The sequence below is a fragment of the Medicago sativa genome, chromosome 7 (assembly GCF_051527215.1).
Source record: "Medicago sativa cultivar Bolivia chromosome 7, Bolivia_mono, whole genome shotgun sequence".
NCBI lineage: Eukaryota > Viridiplantae > Streptophyta > Magnoliopsida > Fabales > Fabaceae > Medicago > Medicago sativa.
Genome location: NC_140755.1, coordinates 85,569,027 through 85,588,855, shown reverse-complemented (window position 1 = coordinate 85,588,855; position 19,829 = coordinate 85,569,027). Strand labels below are relative to the sequence as shown.

The window sequence follows — 19,829 nt, the reverse complement described above, 5'->3', positions numbered from 1 at the left end:
TTGGCTTGGGACAACTTTTATATATAGATAGATTAAACAAATTGGAATTAAGCATTAGGGTTAAAACAAGAAATTTAAGCATTAGGGTTTAGGTTAAAATTAGGGCTAAAATAAGCTTTCGGTTAACTTTTATAGATAAAAATAGATTAACGATTTAGTTAGGGTAAAACAAGAATTGTAGCCATTAGGGTTTTGGAAAAATTAGGGCTTCAAAATTGGCTTGAGACAACTTTTATATATAGATTAAGATTAAGATGTAGCAATGGAGGGACTAAAAAGTTTAATTTTAAAAAAAGAAGATTATTTTTGCAATTTTAATAAAATAGTGGGATTAAAATGCAATTAAGCCAAATTTGAAATAACATAAACCCTTTGTAAAACCCTAAAAAGTGACTTCAAATTTGCATTCTTCTTCCTTGTGTTGCTGTCGTTTGCTCCAATTTCGAAATGGCGAAGCGATTGATTCCATTGTTCAACCGTGTTCTGGTTGAGAAGATTGTTCCTCCATCAAAAACCAACGCTGGAATTTTGTTACCGGAGAAAATCTCCAAGGTCTTTTCATTCTCCTCTTAATCCATTCATACCCATTTCATCTCCACCTTTTGGGTCTTCGTTTTTCTTCTCAAAATTGCATTTTTTCTTCATTTCATTGAATATGAAAAATAGTTGATAGTTATGTTCTTATCACACTTTTAGGTTTCATAAAATATGTGTTATAGCTTAGTTTAATGTTGATTGTTGATCATGACATTGGAAAACTGAAATATTCATCTATTCTGTCTTAGGGCTTGTTTGGATTGACTTATTTTTGTGCTTATGAAAAATAGCTTATGCAAATAAATAAGCTTTTAGGTTAATTCATAAGTTCTCACTAACGAAAATTGTATCTTTACAAGTTGTTTTTCATGAATTGACTTGACAAGTTTATGAATAATACATATAAGTTTATTTATTTGCATCAGCTGTTTTGCATAAGCTAATAAAAAAGAGTAAAAGACCAATCCAGACAGGCCCTTGTTACCAAACCAAACAAATGTTTGTTTTTTGACGTTGTTTATATTCCGGTTCTTATAGAATAATTGTTATTGTGTATTTTCAGTAGCTGCACACATGTGTTATGCGAGTTTGCAATTGAATTTTACACCGCAAGGTAGAACAAATTAAGGGTGGACTGATTTAGTAAATTTTCCTAGTAGAATTTTGATTCTCTATTCTAACCTAGTTCCTAGTAAACCTTTTCTTGAGCTTTTGCTTCTAGGATTTCTAAAATAGGAGTTTGAACTAAGTTTTAGTTTGTTTTTCTACTTGTTTTAGTTTTAAGCTCCAAAATGTTTAAGATTTTAATTTGAATGTTCTTGATTCAGGGTATTTTTCGATTTTATGGTTCATTTCATTAGACTGATTGGCGTTAATTTATTACTGCAACCATGCATTTTTATGATATACATTCGTGCTTTGGTGAAACTATTTAGAAAGATCTAGAGATAGAGTTGGATTGAAATATGGTTTATGATAGAACTTAATGGCATAATTTGATCCATGTAGCCGATCCCACTTAGCGGGATAAGACTATTGTATTCGTGCTTTGTTGAAGTACACTGATGAACTGAGAATTTATTTCTGTCTTGTTGCTTTAGCTGAATTCTGGAAAAGTTGTTGCTGTTGGCCCTGGCGTTCATGGTACGGACGGCAAACTCCTTCCTGTTGCTGTAAAGGAAGGTGACACTGTTCTGTTACCTGAATACGGAGGAGTTGAGGTGAAGCTTGATCACAAAGAGTACGTATATATTTGCTCTTTTTACTTCGTTGAACTTCATCATTCTTAATGTCTCTTAATCATGACTGATCTGATGGACACGGTTTCTTAGTTTTAATTTATTGGCACTGTAATTTGTTTGTTAAAAGCCGCAAATGACGCATAAAAGGTCATAATTTATCCGTTTGAGTAATAGTCCTGAAGCTGATTATGAAAGTTTAATTCAATTAGTCAGTTGAGGGCCTATATTACGCTTGCAATCACTTCTTTTGATGACTTAAGTTTAACTTTGATAGTTTTACCCATATGATGCCTAGATAATTTATTTTCTTGGTACATATTTGATACCTTCATGTTTAAATTGCTGTTGAATGTTGGCTTCTTTGTGAATAATTAAAACAAAGCTAGTCCTTATTTATGGAGGAAAGGATATGCCTGATATTGCATGTCAATGTTTGGGATTTGATTTTACTCCACCATTGGTATAATGTATTTTTATTTTCTTTTTAATTTGTTGTTTCTTATGTATGTGCCTTGATGCAGAGCTTCATGTCTGAAGCTGAGGGCGCAGGCTAACTCCATCTCTATTCAATTTTTTTTATATTTTCATAGTCTTAATTAGGAAAGTCATTTGTATCATAATTCATAAGTTAAGCATTTCATTCAATAAATTGTGTCGCTTTATAAGACCTTCTCACTTATATACTGTTGAGGGATTATATTAATGCAATGTTCTGCGTGTGCTGATAAGTAATGTAAAATTTGAAATTCCAACCATATAGAATGTAAATTACAAAATTGGTTCGTATATATTTTGAATTTTTTAATATTGTCATGGTCTGGGATGCCAGTTCTGAAAATGTATGATATACATTGAATTGAAGGTTTTGACTGCAAGATGCATCCTCTCTTGGCCCCTAAATAAATTCCTAGTTTTTCTTGTGCAATCCTTCTCTTTCACAAAGTTTATAATCATGTACTGTTGTCAAATAGCAGCTACAGCAGTGCTATAGCACTATAGCATAGCGGAATTTTAACAAACCGCTATTGTTCTGCGGTATGTTTAGTACAAAATGTTGTCCAATTGCGGCTATAGCATTGGAGCATAGCGGATTTTTGAACAAACCACTATTTTCTACGTTCTGCAATTGACAACACTGTAAATGTAATCATAATGATATGTAGTCGGCAATGTGAATAAATTAGATGTGATGGTTTAAGTAGTGTGCTATTCGTATCAATTGCAATACGTGACTTTTCTGAAATCTTGCCTAATTAGATCATATTTTTTGGCAGGTATTATCTGTATGGAGATGACGATATATTGGGAACACTGCATGATTGATGTCAAAATCATTGGCGGATTTGGCCCCTGCTGTAGTAATTTATATACTAGGTGTTCTGCTACATACATTTGAGCAGTTTCTTTCTGTTCTGACTTCTATGCACAATGTCTACAATCTATATTTTGTTTTGAGGCAAAACATTTCTTAGAAATTTGGGCCAACAATCAAGATTAGTATTTTTATGCAACTATTGGGGAAACCTTTTTTTGAAGGCCGCAACGTACCTTATTACATTCCATAGCCTGTTTGTGGCTTATTTAAATTTAAATGCATGCCTCTGGTTTAGTTATTTTGGACTTGACTATTTCAAAGTTTACTTAAAAAAATGATATACCATGCATGTTCAAACATATCATCTAGTTGCGACCAATCCTCTTGGATTTTGCCTTCTGGATTAGATTGCAATTCTTGCAGGAATATCTTTTGATTAGTTATTGGATTTTCGATTTACTGCTGTGATTGAGGGGTTTTGATATTGAGTTTGTAGCGTTTACATGGCCGCTGCTATTTAGCCATGGAGTTATCTTAGATATGTTGGAGTGTGGGTTCTCAAGCTCCAACACAATTCAAGGGATGCTACCTTAGTGATGGAGCTGGTTGTTCTAATGCTCATCGATCTTATCCACCAAATAACATTCATCAATTAAATACAATAGGTAAATCATGTCCCCATAATAAGTGATAAGGTTTTGAAAGTCCTTTGCATAAAACTCATCTCCAACTATCCATATTTCTGGCTTGCTTTCAATTCAATTCATTCGACGACTACAACAATTTAACACTTTGTTAAGATTTTAAGACTCTTGTGATTAATTCAACTCTTATGCCGTTTGATTGAAACTTGCCCTATTTTTGTGAGTTGAGACTGATAATCGACAAGGATGACTCTCTGGTGTATAGAGAGAAAATTGAATAATAGTACTACTATTGAGGATGACTCTAATTTCACAATGATTTTGACTAAATTTCATGAGTATAACATGAGAAAGATTAGAAGATTTTTTTTTGGTAATAAAGAAGATTTAAGTTTGATTTAAATAATTCTTGTTTATCTTGCATGGACTGTGATTTAGAGTTTAATGGAGATGCATTCTTTTTTGGTTACTCTTGATGTGCATGTATTATCAAATACTCCATCCGTCTCAAATTATAAGCAAAAAAAAATCTATTTTTTGTCCCAAATTATAAGCAAAAAAGACCAACTTTTATCATATTTAATTATGTTTTTTCAAAAAATTATCTTTTCCAAAGGAAAATTAAATGCAAAGTGCATTCAATTTGCTCTCTTTTTCATTTTCTCTATAATGAACTACCAATGAAAATTGTTTTTAAATCTTCCTATATAACTTATTTCAAAGATAACACAAAAAACTATGTTACAAATTACTATGTTTTAGTTTTCTTAATAAGTGTGATTTTTTTTTTGTTTATAATATGGGACGGAGGGAGTATACTATGTTATACAACTAATTTTACAATATCTATATAATTTAGTGGTATACAATATATGTATTGGATATCGGTGTAAAACTATTTTACATCGTCGATGCATCTTATAATTTCTCTTTGATTTATCTCTTTACATTTTTTTCCAAATCAATTTATGGTGTGTATACTGTTGGAACAAAATGTGTTTAACAATGAACCTTAAAAAGTTTTGATGATAACAAGGTATTAAAAATTGTAAATTGGACTAGCTAATATTTGTTCAAGTGTACGGGACCATAATTATAAAGTTACATCATCATTGGTTCTGAATGAGCAAATAAAGAGCAAAGGAAACAACAAAAATTTGAAGCTTGGACGCTCCCGAAGGCAACTTGTTACCGAAGAGAAAAAAACGCTCCCGAAGTTAAGTCGCTTCGAAGTAAGGATAGTGCTCCCGAAGTTAAGACGCTTCGAAGTAAGAATAGCTGGGACACTTTCTCCTCCTTTTTCCCCCGGTGAATTCATATTCCAAATTCTCCTTGTCTATAATCTTGTCTTAATCAAATCTTATTTATTTATTTATGAATTTAAATTAAGCATATATATACACCTGATTATGCTGTACGGAAGTAAAATTTCCAACCAGAGACATGTAATCATATAGAACATGAAGCAGAATGCAGAAATCATAAAGATATGAAACAATATGATTGAGGTCAAGATGGTTTATGATGAGAATCCTCAAAATATCATTTAGTACATTAATAAAACCTAGTTAGGTATGTGGTGGTCAAATTAATTATGATTATGGCAAACCTGTCTGTGATTTATTTCATTTCAACTTTTCTCTGGATTTCTTTTTAATCACTTGATTAGTCTCTTAGAGTAACGTAATCATTGATATGCTTTGTAAAATACTGTTAGTTTTTTTTTTGTACAAGTTTATTTGTTTTTTTGGACAAAAAACTGTTTTTACTATAAAACATAAATATTTTTACTCTTTTTTAGTCGGTACATGGAATTTTGTCACTTATCTACGACCTAGTATGGTTTTAGTAGCTCTCAATGTTGATGACAATGTGTTCCTCGATTCCAATTTGGGAGGTTTTGATAGTCTTATTCGCGATCATACATGTTCTTTTTTGCATGGTTTCTTCAAAAAATTAGTAGACCATGCATTCTCCATGCTGAAATTTTGAGTTTATACTATGGTTTGCGAGATGCCATGGACGTTGAGTTTGCTCGACTTTAGTTTGAGTTTTTCCTTGTTTTTACTTTTTGTATCCAAGAGTTTAGTGACGAAACTCATACACACTAAGTGCAGAAGATGATTATTACACATTTGAACATTTTGTCCGAACATAAGTACAACTCAGATTATAAAAGATTTGTAGAAACACTTGATACGTTGAGACGCAAGTTCGAACTTGTAGTTCTCGAATCCTCTCGCATTTTATGTTTGTGAGTTTTGCTTTATGGCTCTTTGAAATCAAAAGAATAAAAAAAAGATCAAGTTACTTATTTGAGAGAGAAAGAGATAGTAATATAAACCGGAAAACACTCTACATTTATTAGTTTGTTAAGAGTTCACATTGAATTTGTAAAAAAAAAAAAAAAAAGAGTTCACATTGAATTAAATATGACCTTAAAGTGAAGGCAGTCTATACCTTATAAATTGGTTTAGACAATATATTGTTAAGTTTATGCTATCAGACTACTTGGTCACACTTTAGATGTTTTGTCCTAGACATGAAAGGTGAATGTTAGGAATTCTTCATTAAATGATATTTGATACTCCCTCCGGTCCTATTTACAAGAGACAATTTACTTTTTAGATACATTAAATAATTAATGTATTTGGTTTAGGTTCTTGACTAGATACATACATTATTCAATGTATCTAAAAAATCAATTTTCTCTTGTAAATAGGACCGGAGGGAGTATGACTTTGTATTTAAAGCAATTTAAAAATGTGTAAGAATCATAAAAAAAATGCAATGAGAATATTGTAGAGCTAGTTTTTTTTTTTTTAACAAATAATTTTGTCTAATAAAAGTCTAAAACAAATAATAAAATTTAAATACTTGATTGCAATTTTAATCCTCCTATTTTATCAAATTCATGAAAATAGTTTCTCGATTTTAAAATTAGATTTTTTGGTTTCTCCATTATTATATTTATTGCAATATTGGTTCTAACCATAATATTTTGTACGAAAAAGGTGAATTTTATCCCTAAAAGCTGTATTTCTATGGTAACTCAAGATGATGGTTGTAAAACACTACTTTTGAGGCTAAAAAACATCTTTTTTAGAGACTAAAAATATTGGTCGGGGACTAAAAATTACAATAAACTAGACTCTAACCCGTGCGATGCACCGGTTTTGTATATAAATATTATACCGATTGTACATTCAATACTATCTTATGAAACGACTACAAAAAACAACAACAAAAAATGAAAAAATTACACTAATTTAAATTATTAAATTTATTTTCTTACCAAATAATATTACCGAGTTGTGTTCTTGAATTTCTTTTTTCTCAATCTTCATATTTGATTACATTCATGTTAAAAGAACAACTAAAATAAACAAATTGAAAATAGTAAACATTTTTGAAAAGTCAGAGGGAGAAATCAAAGTAATGTTATAATCTAGTGTAGTGATTTTTGCAAATAAAAAGTCGAATAAATAACTTCAAGTAATAATATATGAGAAACAAAAGTGACAAAATTATCATTGAAATCAGTCAAATTATCAACAATTTTAAAAATACAACTTTAATATCGTAACACGTAGTAAGCATACACCAATATGAAAAGGAAATTGATCCTAATCGCAAGGGTCGTTAATACTATAAAAATGAAAAGGAAAATGAACTTTTATGTGGTAACCGAAATAAGAAGAAATATGAAAATGAACTTTTATGTGGTAAACGACGAGAAAATAATAACAACGGCAAAAATAATAATAATAATAATAATAAATACTGCCATCAATAAAGGAACCATTAAAAATGAAAAGAAATTGTTATGAGAAAAGGAACCGCTAGGGCGTTTGCGTCTTTTAAAAAATGTTTTAGTACTGTGGTATATCAATTTTGGAAGCAACAATATTTCAATCAAAAAGGAAGTGACTTAGTGGGGAGAGTTGTAAAGTGTAGCCAAGAGGTACCCAGTTCGAATCCTTGAAAAACCTTTTTTTCATAAAAATATTCAGATCCGCCAAAAAGGGCGGGATTAGGGTTAGGTCGATCGTCTAACATTTATATATATTAAGATTAAGATTAAGATGTAGCAATGGAGGGACTAAAAAGTTTAATTTTAAAAAAAGAAGATTATTTTTGCAATTTTAATAAAATAGTGGGATTAAAATGCAATTAAGCCAAATTTGAAATAACATAAACCCTTTGTAAAACCCTAAAAAGTGACTTCAAATTTGCATTCTTCTTCCTTGTGTTGCTGTCGTTTGCTCCAATTTCGAAATGGCGAAGCGATTGATTCCATTGTTCAACCGTGTTCTGGTTGAGAAGATTGTTCCTCCATCAAAAACCAACGCTGGAATTTTGTTACCGGAGAAAATCTCCAAGGTCTTTTCATTCTCCTCTTAATCCATTCATACCCATTTCATCTCCACCTTTTGGGTCTTCGTTTTTCTTCTCAAAATTGCATTTTTTCTTCATTTCATTGAATATGAAAAATAGTTGATAGTTATGTTCTTATCACACTTTTAGGTTTCATAAAATATGTGTTATAGCTTAGTTTAATGTTGATTGTTGATCATGACATTGGAAAACTGAAATATTCATCTATTCTGTCTTAGGGCTTGTTTGGATTGACTTATTTTTGTGCTTATGAAAAATAGCTTATGCAAATAAATAAGCTTTTAGGTTAATTCATAAGTTCTCACTAACGAAAATTGTATCTTTACAAGTTGTTTTTCATGAATTGACTTGACAAGTTTATGAATAATACATATAAGTTTATTTATTTGCATCAGCTGTTTTGCATAAGCTAATAAAAAAGAGTAAAAGACCAATCCAGACAGGCCCTTGTTACCAAACCAAACAAATGTTTGTTTTTTGACGTTGTTTATATTCCGGTTCTTATAGAATAATTGTTATTGTGTATTTTCAGTAGCTGCACACATGTGTTATGCGAGTTTGCAATTGAATTTTACACCGCAAGGTAGAACAAATTAAGGGTGGACTGATTTAGTAAATTTTCCTAGTAGAATTTTGATTCTCTATTCTAACCTAGTTCCTAGTAAACCTTTTCTTGAGCTTTTGCTTCTAGGATTTCTAAAATAGGAGTTTGAACTAAGTTTTAGTTTGTTTTTCTACTTGTTTTAGTTTTAAGCTCCAAAATGTTTAAGATTTTAATTTGAATGTTCTTGATTCAGGGTATTTTTCGATTTTATGGTTCATTTCATTAGACTGATTGGCGTTAATTTATTACTGCAACCATGCATTTTTATGATATACATTCGTGCTTTGGTGAAACTATTTAGAAAGATCTAGAGATAGAGTTGGATTGAAATATGGTTTATGATAGAACTTAATGGCATAATTTGATCCATGTAGCCGATCCCACTTAGCGGGATAAGACTATTGTATTCGTGCTTTGTTGAAGTACACTGATGAACTGAGAATTTATTTCTGTCTTGTTGCTTTAGCTGAATTCTGGAAAAGTTGTTGCTGTTGGCCCTGGCGTTCATGGTACGGACGGCAAACTCCTTCCTGTTGCTGTAAAGGAAGGTGACACTGTTCTGTTACCTGAATACGGAGGAGTTGAGGTGAAGCTTGATCACAAAGAGTACGTATATATTTGCTCTTTTACTTCGTTGAACTTCATCATTCTTAATGTCTCTTAATCATGACTGATCTGATGGACACGGTTTCTTAGTTTTAATTTATTGGCACTGTAATTTGTTTGTTAAAAAGCCGCAAATGACGCATAAAAGGTCATAATTTATCCGTTTGAGTAATAGTCCTGAAGCTGATTATGAAAGTTTAATTCAATTAGTCAGTTGAGGGCCTATATTACGCTTGCAATCACTTCTTTTGATGACTTAAGTTTAACTTTGATAGTTTTACCCATATGATGCCTAGATAATTTATTTTCTTGGTACATATTTGATACCTTCATGTTTAAATTGCTGTTGAATGTTGGCTTCTTTGTGAATAATTAAAACAAAGCTAGTCCTTATTTATGGAGGAAAGGATATGCCTGATATTGCATGTCAATGTTTGGGATTTGATTTTACTCCACCATTGGTATAATGTATTTTTATTTTCTTTTTAATTTGTTGTTTCTTATGTATGTGCCTTGATGCAGAGCTTCATGTCTGAAGCTGAGGGCGCAGGCTAACTCCATCTCTATTCAATTTTTTTTATATTTTCATAGTCTTAATTAGGAAAGTCATTTGTATCATAATTCATAAGTTAAGCATTTCATTCAATAAATTGTGTCGCTTTATAAGACCTTCTCACTTATATACTGTTGAGGGATTATATTAATGCAATGTTCTGCGTGTGCTGATAAGTAATGTAAAATTTGAAATTCCAACCATATAGAATGTAAATTACAAAATTGGTTCGTATATATTTTGAATTTTTTAATATTGTCATGGTCTGGGATGCCAGTTCTGAAAATGTATGATATACATTGAATTGAAGGTTTTGACTGCAAGATGCATCCTCTCTTGGCCCCTAAATAAATTCCTAGTTTTTCTTGTGCAATCCTTCTCTTTCACAAAGTTTATAATCATGTACTGTTGTCAAATAGCAGCTACAGCAGTGCTATAGCACTATAGCATAGCGGAATTTTAACAAACCGCTATTGTTCTGCGGTATGTTTAGTACAAAATGTTGTCCAATTGCGGCTATAGCATTGGAGCATAGCGGATTTTTGAACAAACCACTATTTTCTACGTTCTGCAATTGACAACACTGTAAATGTAATCATAATGATATGTAGTCGGCAATGTGAATAAATTAGATGTGATGGTTTAAGTAGTGTGCTATTCGTATCAATTGCAATACGTGACTTTTCTGAAATCTTGCCTAATTAGATCATATTTTTTTGGCAGGTATTATCTGTATGGAGATGACGATATATTGGGAACACTGCATGATTGATGTCAAAGTCATTGGCGGATTTGGCCCCTGCTGTAGTAATTTATATACTAGGTGTTCTGCTACATACATTTGAGCAGTTTCTTTCTGTTCTGACTTCTATGCACAATGTCTACAATCTATATTTTGTTTTGAGGCAAAACATTTCTTAGAAATTTGGGCCAACAATCAAGATTAGTATTTTTATGCAACTATTGGGGAAACCTTTTTTTGAAGGCCGCAACGTACCTTATTACATTCCATAGCCTGTTTGTGGCTTATTTAAATTTAAATGCATGCCTCTGGTTTAGTTATTTTGGACTTGACTATTTCAAAGTTTACTTAAAAAATGATATACCATGCATGTTCAAACATATCATCTAGTTGCGACCAATCCTCTTGGATTTTGCCTTCTGGATTAGATTGCAATTCTTGCAGGAATATCTTTTGATTAGTTATTGGATTTTCGATTTACTGCTGTGATTGAGGGGTTTTGATATTGAGTTTGTAGCGTTTACATGGCCGCTGCTATTTAGCCATGGAGTTATCTTAGATATGTTGGAGTGTGGGTTCTCAAGCTCCAACACAATTCAAGGGATGCTACCTTAGTGATGGAGCTGGTTGTTCTAATGCTCATCGATCTTATCCACCAAATAACATTCATCAATTAAATACAATAGGTAAATCATGTCCCCATAATAAGTGATAAGGTTTTGAAAGTCCTTTGCATAAAACTCATCTCCAACTATCCATATTTCTGGCTTGCTTTCAATTCAATTCATTCGACGACTACAACAATTTAACACTTTGTTAAGATTTTAAGACTCTTGTGATTAATTCAACTCTTATGCCGTTTGATTGAAACTTGCCCTATTTTTGTGAGTTGAGACTGATAATCGACAAGGATGACTCTCTGGTGTATAGAGAGAAAATTGAATAATAGTACTACTATTGAGGATGACTCTAATTTCACAATGATTTTGACTAAATTTCATGAGTATAACATGAGAAAGATTAGAAGATTTTTTTTTGGTAATAAAGAAGATTTAAGTTTGATTTAAATAATTCTTGTTTATCTTGCATGGACTGTGATTTAGAGTTTAATGGAGATGCATTCTTTTTTGGTTACTCTTGATGTGCATGTATTATCAAATACTCCATCCGTCTCAAATTATAAGCAAAAAAAAATCTATTTTTTTGTCCCAAATTATAAGCAAAAAAGACCAACTTTTATCATATTTAATTATGTTTTTTCAAAAAATTATCTTTTCCAAAGGAAAATTAAATGCAAAGTGCATTCAATTTGCTCTCTTTTTCATTTTCTCTATAATGAACTACCAATGAAAATTGTTTTTAAATCTTCCTATATAACTTATTTCAAAGATAACACAAAAAACTATGTTACAAATTACTATGTTTTAGTTTTCTTAATAAGTGTGATTTTTTTTTTGTTTATAATATGGGACGGAGGGAGTATACTATGTTATACAACTAATTTTACAATATCTATATAATTTAGTGGTATACAATATATGTATTGGATATCGGTGTAAAACTATTTTACATCGTCGATGCATCTTATAATTTCTCTTTGATTTATCTCTTTACATTTTTTTCCAAATCAATTTATGGTGTGTATACTTTGTTGGAACAAAATGTGTTTAACAATGAACCTTAAAAAGTTTTGATGATAACAAGGTATTAAAAATTGTAAATTGGACTAGCTAATATTTGTTCAAGTGTACAGGACCATAATTATAAAGTTACATCATCATTGGTTCTGAATGAGCAAATAAAGAGCAAAGGAAACAACAAAAATTTGAAGCTTGGACGCTCCCGAAGGCAACTTGTTACCGAAGAGAAAAAAAAAACGCTCCCGAAGTTAAGTCGCTTCGAAGTAAGGATAGTGCTCTGAAGTTAAGACGCTTCGAAGTAAGAATAGGCTGGGACACTTTCTCCTCCTTTTTCCCCCGGTGAATTCATTTTCCAAATTCTCCTTGTCTATAATCTTGTCTTAATCAAATCTTATTTATTTATTTATGAATTTAAATTAAGCATATATATACACCTGATTATGCTGTACGGAAGTAAAATTTCCAACCAGAGACATGTAATCATATAGAACATGAAGCAGAATGCAGAAATCATAAAGATATGAAACAATATGATTGAGGTCAAGATGGTTTATGATGAGAATCCTCAAAATATCATTTAGTACATTAATAAAACCTAGTTAGGTATGTGGTGGTCAAATTAATTATGATTATGGCAAACCTGTCTGTGATTTATTTCATTTCAACTTTTCTCTGGATTTCTTTTTAATCACTTGATTAGTCTCTTAGAGTAACGTAATCATTGATATGCTTTGTAAAATACTGTTAGTTTTTTTTTTTTTTTTTTACAAGTTTATTTGTTTTTTTGGACAAAAAACTGTTTTTACTATAAAACATAAATATTTTTACTCTTTTTTAGTCGGTACATGGAATTTTGTCACTTATCTACGACCTAGTATGGTTTTAGTAGCTCTCAATGTTGATGACAATGTGTTCCTCGATTCCAATTTGGGAGGTTTTGATAGTCTTATTCGCGATCATACATGTTCTTTTTTGCATGGTTTCTTCAAAAAAATTAGTAGACCATGCATTCTCCATGCTGAAATTTTGAGTTTATACTATGGTTTGCGAGATGCCATGGACGTTGAGTTTGCTCGACTTTAGTTTGAGTTTTTCCTTGTTTTTACTTTTTTGTATCCAAGAGTTTAGTGACGAAACTCATACACACAAAGTGCGAGAGAAGATGATTATTACACATTTGAACATTTTGTCCGAACATAAGTACAACTCGGATTATAAAAGACCGTAGAAACACTTGATACGTTGAGACGCAAGTTCGAACTTGTAGTTCTCGAATCCTCTGCATTTTATGTTTGTGAGTTTTGCTTTATGGCTCTTTGAAATCAAAAGAATAAAAAAAAGATCAAGTTACTTATTTGAGAGAGAAAGAGATAGTAATATAAACCGGAAAACACTCTACATTTATTAGTTTGTTAAGAGTTCACATTGAATTTGTAAAAAAAAAAAAAAAAAAGAGTTCACATTGAATTAAATATGACCTTAAAGTGAAGGCAGTCTATACCTTATAAATTGGTTTAGACAATATATTGTTAAGTTTATGCTATCAGACTACTTGGTCACACTTTAGATGTTTTGTCCTAGACATGAAAGGTGAATGTTAGGAATTCTTCATTAAATGATATTTGATACTCCCTCCGGTCCTATTTACAAGAGACAATTTACTTTTTAGATACATTAAATAATTAATGTATTTGGTTTAGGTTCTTGACTAGATACATACATTATTCAATGTATCTAAAAAATCAATTTTCTCTTGTAAATAGGACCGGAGGGAGTATGACTTTGTATTTAAAGCAATTTAAAAATGTGTAAGAATCATAAAAAAAATGCAATGAGAATATTGTAGAGCTAGTTTTTTTTTTTTTAACAAATAATTTTGTCTAATAAAAGTCTAAAACAAATAATAAAATTTAAATACTTGATTGCAATTTTAATCCTCCTATTTTATCAAATTCATGAAAATAGTTTCTCGATTTTAAAATTAGATTTTTTGGTTTCTCCATTATTATATTTATTGCAATATTGGTTCTAACCATAATATTTTGTCTGAAAAGGTGAATTTTATCCCTAAAAGCTGTATTTCTATGGTAACTCAAGATGATGGTTGTAAAACACTACTTTTGAGGCTAAAAAACATCTTTTTTAGAGACTAAAAATATTGGTCGGGGACTAAAAATTACAATAAACTAGACTCTAACCCGTGCGATGCACCGGTTTTGTATATAAATATTATACTGATTGTACATTCAATACTATCTTATGAAACGACTACAAAAAACAACAACAAAAAATGAAAAAATTACACTAATTTAAATTATTAAATTTATTTTCTTACCAAATAATATTACCGAGGTTGTGTTCTTGAATTTCTTTTTTCTCAATCTTCATATTTGATTACATTCATGTTAAAAGAACAACTAAAATAAACAAATTGAAACTAGTAAACATTTTTGAAAAGTCGAGGGAGAAATCAAAGTAATGTTATAATCTAGTGTAGTGATTTTTGCAAATAAAAAGTCGAATAAATAACTTCAAGTAATAATATATGAGAAACAAAGAGGCCGACAAAATTATCATTGAAATCGGTCAAATTATCAACAATTTTAAAAATACAACTTTAATATCGTAACACGTAGTAAGCATACACCAATATGAAAAGGAAATTGATCCTAATCGCAAGGGTCGTTAATACTATAAAAATGAAAAGGAAAATGAACTTTTATGTGGTAGCGAAATAAGAAGAAATATGAAAATGAACTTTTATGTGGTAAACGACGAGAAAATAATAACAACGAGCAAAAATAATAATAATAATAATAATAATAAATACCGCCATCAATAAAGGAACCATTAAAAATGAAAAGAAATTGTTATGAGAAAAGGAACCGCTAGGGCGTTTGCGTCTTTTAAAAAATGTTTTAGTACTGTGGTATATCAATTTTGGAAGCAACAATATTTCAATCAAAAAGGAAGTGACTTAGTGGGGAGAGTTGTAAAGTGTAGCCAAGAGGTACCCAGTTCGAATCCTTGAAAAACCTTTTTTTTCATAAAAAATATTCGGATCCGCCAAAAAGGGCGGGATTAGGGTTAGGTCGATCGTCTAACATTTATATATATTAAGATTAAGATTAAGATGTAGCAATGGAGGGACTAAAAAGTTTAATTTTAAAAAGAAGATTATTTTTGCAATTTTAATAAAATAGTGGGATTAAAATGCAATTAAGCCAAATTTGAAATAACATAAACCCTTTGTAAAACCCTAAAAAGTGACTTCAAATTTGCATTCTTCTTCCTTGTGTTGCTGTCGTTTGCTCCAATTTCGAAATGGCGAAGCGATTGATTCCATTGTTCAACCGTGTTCTGGTTGAGAAGATTGTTCCTCCATCAAAAACCAACGCTGGAATTTTGTTACCGGAGAAAATCTCCAAGGTCTTTTCATTCTCCTCTTAATCCATTCATACCCATTTCATCTCCACCTTTTGGGTCTTCGTTTTTCTTCTCAAAATTGCATTTTTTCTTCATTTCATTGAATATGAAAAATAGTTGATAGTTATGTTCTTATCACACTTTTAGGTTTCATAAAATATGTGTTATAGCTTAGTTTAATGTTGATTGTTGATCATGACATTGGAAAACTGAAATATTCATCTATTCTGTCTTAGGGCTTGTTTGGATTGACTTATTTTTGTGCTTATGAAAAATAGCTTATGCAAATAAATAAGCTTTTAGGTTAATTCATAAGTTCTCACTAACGAAAATTGTATCTTTACAAGTTGTTTTTCATGAATTGACTTGACAAGTTTATGAATAATACATATAAGTTTATTTATTTGCATCAGCTGTTTTGCATAAGCTAATAAAAAAGAGTAAAAGACCAATCCAGACAGGCCCTTGTTACCAAACCAAACAAATGTTTGTTTTTTGACGTTGTTTATATTCCGGTTCTTATAGAATAATTGTTATTGTGTATTTTCAGTAGCTGCACACATGTGTTATGCGAGTTTGCAATTGAATTTTACACCGCAAGGTAGAACAAATTAAGGGTGGACTGATTTAGTAAATTTTCCTAGTAGAATTTTGATTCTCTATTCTAACCTAGTTCCTAGTAAACCTTTTCTTGAGCTTTTGCTTCTAGGATTTCTAAAATAGGAGTTTGAACTAAGTTTTAGTTTGTTTTTCTACTTGTTTTAGTTTTAAGCTCCAAAATGTTTAAGATTTTAATTTGAATGTTCTTGATTCAGGGTATTTTTCGATTTTATGGTTCATTTCATTAGACTGATTGGCGTTAATTTATTACTGCAACCATGCATTTTTATGATATACATTCGTGCTTTGGTGAAACTATTTAGAAAGATCTAGAGATAGAGTTGGATTGAAATATGGTTTATGATAGAACTTAATGGCATAATTTGATCCATGTAGCCGATCCCACTTAGCGGGATAAGACTATTGTATTCGTGCTTTGTTGAAGTACACTGATGAACTGAGAATTTATTTCTGTCTTGTTGCTTTAGCTGAATTCTGGAAAAGTTGTTGCTGTTGGCCCTGGCGTTCATGGTACGGACGGCAAACTCCTTCCTGTTGCTGTAAAGGAAGGTGACACTGTTCTGTTACCTGAATACGGAGGAGTTGAGGTGAAGCTTGATCACAAAGAGTACGTATATATTTGCTCTTTTTACTTCGTTGAACTTCATCATTCTTAATGTCTCTTAATCATGACTGATCTGATGGACACGGTTTCTTAGTTTTAATTTATTGGCACTGTAATTTGTTTGTTAAAAAAGCCGCAAATGACGCATAAAAGGTCATAATTTATCCGTTTGAGTAATAGTCCTGAAGCTGATTATGAAAGTTTAATTCAATTAGTCAGTTGAGGGCCTATATTACGCTTGCAATCACTTCTTTTGATGACTTAAGTTTAACTTTGATAGTTTTACCCATATGATGCCTAGATAATTTATTTTCTTGGTACATATTTGATACCTTCATGTTTAAATTGCTGTTGAATGTTGGCTTCTTTGTGAATAATTAAAACAAAGCTAGTCCTTATTTATGGAGGAAAGGATATGCCTGATATTGCATGTCAATGTTTGGGATTTGATTTTACTCCACCATTGGTATAATGTATTTTTATTTTCTTTTTAATTTGTTGTTTCTTATGTATGTGCCTTGATGCAGAGCTTCATGTCTGAAGCTGAGGGCGCAGGCTAACTCCATCTCTATTCAATTTTTTTTATATTTTCATAGTCTTAATTAGGAAAGTCATTTGTATCATAATTCATAAGTTAAGCATTTCATTCAATAAATTGTGTCGCTTTATAAGACCTTCTCACTTATATACTGTTGAGGGATTATATTAATGCAATGTTCTGCGTGTGCTGATAAGTAATGTAAAATTTGAAATTCCAACCATATAGAATGTAAATTACAAAATTGGTTCGTATATATTTTGAATTTTTTAATATTGTCATGGTCTGGGATGCCAGTTCTGAAAATGTATGATATACATTGAATTGAAGGTTTTGACTGCAAGATGCATCCTCTCTTGGCCCCTAAATAAATTCCTAGTTTTTCTTGTGCAATCCTTCTCTTTCACAAAGTTTATAATCATGTACTGTTGTCAAATAGCAGCTACAGCAGTGCTATAGCACTATAGCATAGCGGAATTTTAACAAACCGCTATTGTTCTGCGGTATGTTTAGTACAAAATGTTGTCCAATTGCGGCTATAGCATTGGAGCATAGCGGATTTTTGAACAAACCACTATTTTCTACGTTCTGCAATTGACAACACTGTAAATGTAATCATAATGATATGTAGTCGGCAATGTGAATAAATTAGATGTGATGGTTTAAGTAGTGTGCTATTCGTATCAATTGCAATACGTGACTTTTCTGAAATCTTGCCTAATTAGATCATATTTTTTTGGCAGGTATTATCTGTATGGAGATGACGATATATTGGGAACACTGCATGATTGATGTCAAAGTCATTGGCGGATTTGGCCCCTGCTGTAGTAATTTATATACTAGGTGTTCTGCTACATACATTTGAGCAGTTTCTTTCTGTTCTGACTTCTATGCACAATGTCTACAATCTATATTTTGTTTTGAGGCAAAACATTTCTTAGAAATTTGGGCCAACAATCAAGATTAGTATTTTTATGCAACTATTGGGGAAACCTTTTTTTGAAGGCCGCAACGTACCTTATTACATTCCATAGCCTGTTTGTGGCTTATTTAAATTTAAATGCATGCCTCTGGTTTAGTTATTTTGGACTTGACTATTTCAAAGTTTACTTAAAAAAATGATATACCATGCATGTTCAAACATATCATCTAGTTGCGACCAATCCTCTTGGATTTTGCCTTCTGGATTAGATTGCAATTCTTGCAGGAATATCTTTTGATTAGTTATTGGATTTTCGATTTACTGCTGTGATTGAGGGGTTTTGATATTGAGTTTGTAGCGTTTACATGGCCGCTGCTATTTAGCCATGGAGTTATCTTAGATATGTTGGAGTGTGGGTTCTCAAGCTCCAACACAATTCAAGGGATGCTACCTTAGTGATGGAGCTGGTTGTTCTAATGCTCATCGATCTTATCCACCAAATAACATTCATCAATTAAATACAATAGGTAAATCATGTCCCCATAATAAGTGATAAGGTTTTGAAAGTCCTTTGCATAAAACTCATCTCCAACTATCCATATTTCTGGCTTGCTTTCAATTCAATTCATTCGACGACTACAACAATTTAACACTTTGTTAAGATTTTAAGACTCTTGTGATTAATTCAACTCTTATGCCGTTTGATTGAAACTTGCCCTATTTTTGTGAGTTGAGACTGATAATCGACAAGGATGACTCTCTGGTGTATAGAGAGAAAATTGAATAATAGTACTACTATTGAGGATGACTCTAATTTCACAATGATTTTGACTAAATTTCATGAGTATAACATGAGAAAGATTAGAAGATTTTTTTTTGGTAATAAAGAAGATTTAAGTTTGATTTAAATAATTCTTGTTTATCTTGCATGGACTGTGATTTAGAGTTTAATGGAGATGCATTCTTTTTTGGTTACTCTTGATGTGCATGTATTATCAAATACTCCATCCGTCTCAAATTATAAGCAAAAAAAATCTATTTTTTGTCCCAAATTATAAGCAAAAAAGACCAACTTTTATCATATTTAATTATGTTTTTTCAAAAATTATCTTTTCCAAAGGAAAATTAAATGCAAAGTGCATTCAATTTGCTCTCTTTTTCATTTTCTCTATAATGAACTACCAATGAAAATTGTTTTTAAATCTTCCTATATAACTTATTTCAAAGATAACACAAAAAACTATGTTACAAATTACTATGTTTTAGTTTTCTTAATAAGTGTGATTTTTTTTGTTTATAATATGGGACGGAGGGAGTATACTATGTTATACAACTAATTTTACAATATCTATATAATTTAGTGGTATACAATATATGTATTGGATATCGGTGTAAAACTATTTTACATCGTCGATGCATCTTATAATTTCTCTTTGAT

General features: G+C 31.0%; 3 protein-coding genes across 3 annotated transcripts; all 3 read left to right on the top strand.

Annotated features, from left to right (window-relative positions):
* The first annotated feature begins 377 nt into the window (after positions 1-377).
* Positions 378-3,391, top strand: LOC146909585 (10 kDa chaperonin-like). The gene is made up of 3 exons (XM_085726720.1): positions 378-552; positions 1,638-1,777; positions 3,053-3,391. Exons 1-3 carry the CDS (start codon positions 448-450, stop codon positions 3,099-3,101), a joined length of 294 nt encoding a protein of 97 aa, XP_085582846.1. The 5' UTR covers positions 378-447; the 3' UTR covers positions 3,102-3,391.
* A 4,559-nt stretch (positions 3,392-7,950) lies between these two features.
* On the top strand, positions 7,951-10,960 carry LOC146909584 (10 kDa chaperonin-like). Its single transcript, XM_085726377.1, has 3 exons — positions 7,951-8,120; positions 9,206-9,345; positions 10,622-10,960. The coding sequence occupies exons 1-3, from the start codon at positions 8,016-8,018 to the stop codon at positions 10,668-10,670; spliced, it is 294 nt and encodes a 97-aa protein (XP_085582503.1). The 5' UTR covers positions 7,951-8,015; the 3' UTR covers positions 10,671-10,960.
* A 4,579-nt stretch (positions 10,961-15,539) lies between these two features.
* LOC146909583 (10 kDa chaperonin-like) lies at positions 15,540-18,551 on the top strand. The gene is made up of 3 exons (XM_085726364.1): positions 15,540-15,709; positions 16,795-16,934; positions 18,213-18,551. The coding sequence occupies exons 1-3, from the start codon at positions 15,605-15,607 to the stop codon at positions 18,259-18,261; spliced, it is 294 nt and encodes a 97-aa protein (XP_085582490.1). The 5' UTR covers positions 15,540-15,604; the 3' UTR covers positions 18,262-18,551.
* The last annotated feature ends 1,278 nt before the right edge of the window (positions 18,552-19,829 follow it).